Source organism: Rattus norvegicus, chromosome 20, assembly GCF_036323735.1.
Source record: "Rattus norvegicus strain BN/NHsdMcwi chromosome 20, GRCr8, whole genome shotgun sequence".
NCBI classification, from domain to species: Eukaryota; Metazoa; Chordata; class Mammalia; order Rodentia; family Muridae; genus Rattus; species Rattus norvegicus.
The window spans coordinates 38,234,388-38,240,530 of record NC_086038.1 but is presented as its reverse complement, the minus strand read 5'-3'; the positions used below and the strand labels follow the sequence as shown (position 1 = coordinate 38,240,530).

Sequence of the window (6,143 nt, the reverse complement as noted above, 5' to 3'; positions counted from 1 at the left end):
GAATTGGAATTTTGATGGAGATTGCAACGAATCTGTAGTTTGCTTTTGGCACAATGGCCTGAAGTTCTCTTTTTTGTATGGTCTGGTACAAGCTGAATTGTGACTTTATAGGAGGAATTTGGTAGTGTTTCTTCTGTTTCTACTTTGTGAAAAACTTTGGACACTATTAGTACTAGGTCTTCTACGAAGGTCTAATATAATTCTTCACTAAACTGATCTGTTACTGTGCTTTTGTTGTTTGGGAGACTTTTAAGAACAGCTTCTATTTCTTTAGGAGTTATGCGGCTGTTTAGATGGTTTATCTGATCCTGATTTAACTTGGAAATCTGGTATCTGTCTAGAAAATTGTCCATTTCTTCCAGATTTTCCAGTTTTGCTGAATATAGGCTTTTGCACTAATTTCCTCAGAATCTGTTGGTATGTCTCCCTTTTCATTTCTAATTTCTCTAATTTAGATACTCTATGCCCTCTGGTTAGACGGGCTAAGGGTTTACCTATCTTGTTGATTTTCTCAAAGAACCAGTTCCTGGTTTTGTTAATCAACAAAGAACTTTGTATAGATCTTTTTGTTTCTACTTGGTTGAATTCAGCCATGAGTTTGATTATATCCTGCGATCTACTCCTCTTGGATGTATTTGCATCTTTGGTTCTAGAGCTTTTAGGTATGCTGTTAAGATAGTAGTGTATGTTCTCTCTGGTTTCTTTTTCGAAGCACTCAGAACTATGAGTTTTCCACTTAGCACTGCTTTCATTGTGTCCCATAAGATTGGTTATGTTGTGCCTTCATTTTCATTACATTCTAAAAAGTCTTTAATTTCTTTCTTTATTTGTTCCTTGACCACGTTAGCATTGAGTAAAGAGTTGTTCAACTTCCATGTGTATGTGTGCTCTATGTGATTTTTGCTGTTATTGAAGTCTATGGTGATCTGATAGGATGCATGGGATTATTTCCATCTTCTTGTATCTGTTGAAGCCGGTTTTATGACTGATTATATGGCCAGTTTTGGAGAAGGAAACATGAGGTACTGAAAAGAAGGTATATTCTTTTGTTTTAAGATGAAATGTTCTATAAGAATCTATTAAGGCCATTTGGTTCATAACTGTGGTTAGTTGTACTGTGTCTCTGTTTAGTTTCTGTTTCTATGATCTGTCTATTGACGAAAATTGGGTGTTGAAGATTGATAGGAAATGCATGAATATGCATTCCTGAATCTCTACATGAACTATTGTGGTTTTCCGCCTATGTGCCTATGTAAAAGACTTCTGGGACAGGCAGGAACTGGCCAGGCAAATACAGCTCCCTGCGTCCCGCATCCGAATGTGGTTTCAGAACCGGAGAAGTCGCACTGGAGAGGTGAGGCACGGCGCAAAGCGGTCCAGCAGAGGCTCCATTCCGCTAGCCTCCCAACAGCTCGAGGAAGTGTTTGGCTCCAGGTCACAGGGTAGCAGCATGCCCTCGGACAGCAGAAGGCCTCGCACTTGACTCAACTTGCAACAGCTCAGGATTCTAGTGCAAGCCTTTGAGAGGAACCCGTTGCCAGGCTTTGCTACCAGGGAGCAGCAGGGCCAGAGGACAGGTTTGTCTGAGGACACGATCCACATGTGGTTTCAGAACAGAAGATCGAGGCAAGCCCTCACTCCAGATCAAGATGTGCCTGCTTCACAAGTGGAGATTGTGGCAACTGGAGGACTCAGTGGCAGGGATGAGGCAGTACAGGACAACCTGTTACCGATGGCTGTTGCAGGAGGTGTGGGCATGGAGAACTCGAGCTCCAGCGCCCAGCCCCACTTCCACAAAAAGTCTCAGCATCCCCAAGTGGCACTGCCCGAAGGACGAGGCCAATCACAGACAGCCACTCAAGCATACGAGGCAGGACCTCTGGAACTCCTCCTTGATAAACTGCTGGAATAAGACCAAGTGGAGGGTGACAGGCCATTCTCTGTGGATCTGGATGGAAATTCTCGTGGCAAGGAGCACGTGGGTGTCCAGGAAACCATCTTGCAACTGGCTGCCACAGACTGTGTTTCCAAGGAATCCTCGAGTTATAGCGACCCAACCAATTTCTCCAGAGAGTCTCAGCTACCACAATGGGCACAGCCTGAAGGACAAGGCCAAGAACAGGCTCTCACTCAGGGATGCAACACGGGACCTCTTGAAATCTTCCTGGATCAACTGCTGATGGAAGTTCGAGTGGAGAAGCACAACTCAGGCCCTGTACATCTGGAAGGTGGAGGGCAGCAAATGGATGCAACACCTGAGCTGCCTCTCTCTCAAGAAGAATATGAGGCTCTGCTGGATATTCTCTGAGTCCCAGCCTGGAAGCTCCTATCCAGAAGACACCCGCAATCTACATGAGAATGTAGACAGCCCAAAAAGTATATGCATCAAAACCCCTATTACAGTGGCTGCTTTGGATGGTGGGCATATTGCTTATTAGAAGGAGGAAATGCACGTGGTTTTTCCATGTGGAGTGCCTTAGTGAGGATCCTGAGACAAGGAAATGAGCTCTGAGAATGGGATTCTACTGAAGGGGCAGAGGGCAAGATCACCAGGGACTCCTAAAACAACAAGGAGGCCTAATGAAAAGCCCAACTGACAGAACACACCATTGGACTGGCTCCATCAGACCAGGAAATCTCATGGGTCACCAGGTATAGGCTACACATCTCAGGACACTAAACCAGGAAGGAGTTATGAAGACTTCTAACTTGGGACTAAGAACTGCTGCTCTTCTTACCAGTGCCTTATGCTTAGCTGTGAGATGACTAACAAACCACCCATTCTATATGTACTCCTAGCACATTTGTTTAGTTTACTTTTGTTTTACTTTTTCTTGCTTTGTTCTACTTCCCATTGTGTTCAATAAAGATTTGCATTGTTTGTTTGTTTGTTTGCTTGCTTCCTTGCTTGTGTGTTTGTAAAGGTGGTTGAATTGGCTGTTTGGTTTAGGCATGAGCTTTCCCATTCAAACGGTGGTAAGACTTTGGAAGGCAGTGAGGCGGGATGAGAGGTCTGAAAGGGAAATAACAAGGAAAGCTGATCAGTGTTCAATGCAGACATGGCAGTGTTTTTAAAGCAAACAAGCAGGGAAAATGTCAACTTAAAGAAGAATGTGTGTAAGGCCACAAAACTGTAAATAAACATCATCCTGGAAATGGAGTGCAACCAAATTACCGTGAATAATTCATTCCAGGATTGACACTGATTCAATCAGACAAGCCGAATACCTTCCTCCTCCCACAGTGAGGTATTTCCCACACTCTCCCCTATCCGTCTTTTAACCTTGAGTTTCCCAAGCCTAGCACGGCCCTGCATTCCCTAATGTGAGGTCCCACTGAACCCACATGAAGACTGCAATTGCCTAGAGGTAGGCAGTTGGCTTTGGGTGCATGCAGCCCCATTTCCTCAAGGAGCATAGGGCTTATACAGTTCTTTCAGCACAAGTATTGGGTCTTTTGTTCCACATTCACAGGTCAGACTTGCTGGCCGGGTTTTTGTGTATGCTTGTGTGTGTGTATGTGTGTATGTGTGTGTGTGTATGTGTGTGTGTTATTTGTATTTGTGTTATATGTGTGGTGTGTGTTTGCATGTCAGTGTGTGAGTGTCTGTGTGTGTGTGCTTGTGTTGTGTGTGTGTTATTTGGATTTGTGTTATTTGTGTGTGTGTGTGTGTGCTTCGTTGTGTGTGTGCTATTTCTATTTGTGTTATTTGTATGTGAATGTGTGTGTGTTTGCTTGTGTGTGTATGTGTGTGTGTGTGCGTGTGCGTGTTTGCGCCTGTGTTTGCATGGAACATGTTAATTGTGAGAATTCCTGAAAATCTGGCCCAACTGTTCTGACAGGAAATGCATAAATGCACAGTCCCGAATCTCTACATGAACTATTGTGGGTTTTGGCCTATTTGCCTATGTAAAAGACTTTCTTTCTGCATGTGCTATTTTCGTCTCTAGGTTTAATAGAGTTCTGTTGCTCCCAACTACCACCTTGCACTACAAGCAGAAAAGAAGTGCCATGACTTGCATGACCCCTGGAAGTGATATCCTTGGTTCTCAGGACAAGTGGTTGGGATCCTCAGTTGGGGGGTCTTCTATTTCCAACCTGTGTGGATCCAGATGGGATGAGATCAGCACGGATTCAACTTGGCTAGTGATACCACCTAAGGCACAGTCCACTCTGCCTTCCTCTTCTGAAGCCGGCTTACCACCTCCACGATTTCCTGGATACTCTGCCCAAAGCCAGGAAGGACCTATGGTGCTCCCTCCTTGGACGATCTGTCTGCTGGATTCTTGATTCCTAGGACATTTATTGTGCTTCCTTGTTCTGTGTCCAGAATGGCATGCAAGGGACTGCGAGACTTTGGGAGAGACTTTGCTGAGTCTGATAGGTTTCTTGAGGTCTTGTTCCGGGTCTCCCGTTCTCAGGTGGGAGGCTTGGCAGGTGTAGAGCTTCCTGGCATGACCTTGATTCAAGGAGGACGACTGTAGCCCACGGCTCCTTTCGAGTGGGCGGAGCTCCGGGAGCAGAGAGAGAGGTACTTAAGGGCAGGGGTCCCAGCCCTACGGCTGGCATTTGCTGAAGCTTGCGATTGCTCTGGAGCGGTCCTGACTATATTCTCCAGCTTGAGGACTCCTGGCATCGAATGCTTAGGAGCATGGAAGCTGGAAGCAATGTGGATAGCAGCTGTGTGCTGCGGGAATCCCGGCGCAGGAAGACAGTTTGGCAGGCCTGGCAAAAGAAGGCCCTGCTATCAGCTTTCAGCAAGAACAAATACCCGAGCTTCTGGGACAGGCAGGAACTGGCCAGGCAAATACAGCTCCCTGCGTCCCGCATCCGAGTGTGGTTTCAGAACCAAAGAAGTCGCACTGGAGAGGTGAGGCACGGCCCAAAGCGGTCCAGCAGAGGCTCCATTCCGCTAGCCTCCCAAGAGCTCGAGGAAGGGTTTGGCTCCAGGTCACAAGGTAGCAGCATGCCCTCGGACAGCAAAAGGCCTCGCACTCGACTCAACTTGCAACAGCGCAGGATCCTAGTGCAAGCCTTTGAGAGGAACCCGTTGCCAGGCTTTGCTACCAGGGAGCAGCTGGGCCAAAGGACAGGTTTGAATGAGGACACGATCCACATATGGTTTCAGAACAGAAGAGCGCGGCAAGCCCGCGCTCCAGATCAAGATGTGCCTGCTTCACAAGTGCAGGATGTGGCAACTGGAGGTCTCAGTGGCAAGGATGAGGCAGCACCGGACAACCTGTTATTGATGGCTGCTGCAGGAGGTGTGGGCATGGAGAACTCGAGCTCCAGCGACCAGCCCCACTTCCACGAAGAGTCCCAGCATCCCCAAGTGGCACTGCCCGAAGGACGAGGCCAATCACAGACAGCCACTCAAGCATACGAGCCAGGAACTCTGGAACTCCTCCTTGATGAACTGCTGGAAGAAGACCAAGTGGAGGGTGACAGGCCATTCCCTGTGGATCTGGATGGAAATCCTGGTGGCAAGGAGCACGCGGTTGTCCAGGAAACCATCTTGCAACTGGCTGCCACGGACTGTGTTTCCAAGGAATCCTCAAGTTATAGCGACCCAACCAATTTCTCCAGAGAGTCTCAGCTACCACAATGGGCACAGGCTGAAGGACAAGGCCAAGAACAGGCTCTCACTCAGGGATGCAACAGGGGCCCTCTGGAACTCTTCCTGGATCAACTGCTGATGGAAGTTCGAGTGGAGACGCTCTCCCCAGGCCCTGTCCATCTGGAAGGTGCAGTTCAGCAAATGGATGCAACACCTGAGCTGCCTCTCTCTCAAGAAGAATATGAGGCTCTGCTGGATATTCTCTGAGTCCCAGCCTGGAAGCTCCTATCCAGAAGACACCCGCAATCAACACTTGAGAATGTAGACAGCCCAAAAAGTATATGCATCAAAACCCCTATTACAGTGGGTGCTTTCGATGGAAGGCATCTTGCTTACTAGAAGGAGGAAATGCACGTGGGTTTTCCATGTGCAGTGCCTACATGAGGACCCTAGGATGAGGAAACGGGCTCTGAGCATGGGATTCTGCTGAAGGAGCACAGAGCAAGATCACCAGGGACTCCTAAAACATCAAGGAGGCCTAATGAAAAGCCCAACTGACAGAACACACCATTGAACTGGCTCCAGC

The 6,143-nt window shown here is 47.6% G+C and overlaps 1 protein-coding gene across 1 annotated transcript; it reads left to right on the top strand.

Annotated features, from left to right (window-relative positions):
• Window positions 1-4,660: 4,660 nt before the first annotated feature.
• On the top strand, window positions 4,661-5,482 carry Duxl1 (double homeobox like 1; the record flags this gene model as incomplete). The annotated part of the gene is made up of 1 exon (XM_039099231.2): window positions 4,661-5,482. A coding segment is annotated over one exon (822 nt), but the record flags the coding sequence as incomplete, so codon positions are not given.
• Between the last annotated feature and the right edge of the window lie 661 nt (window positions 5,483-6,143).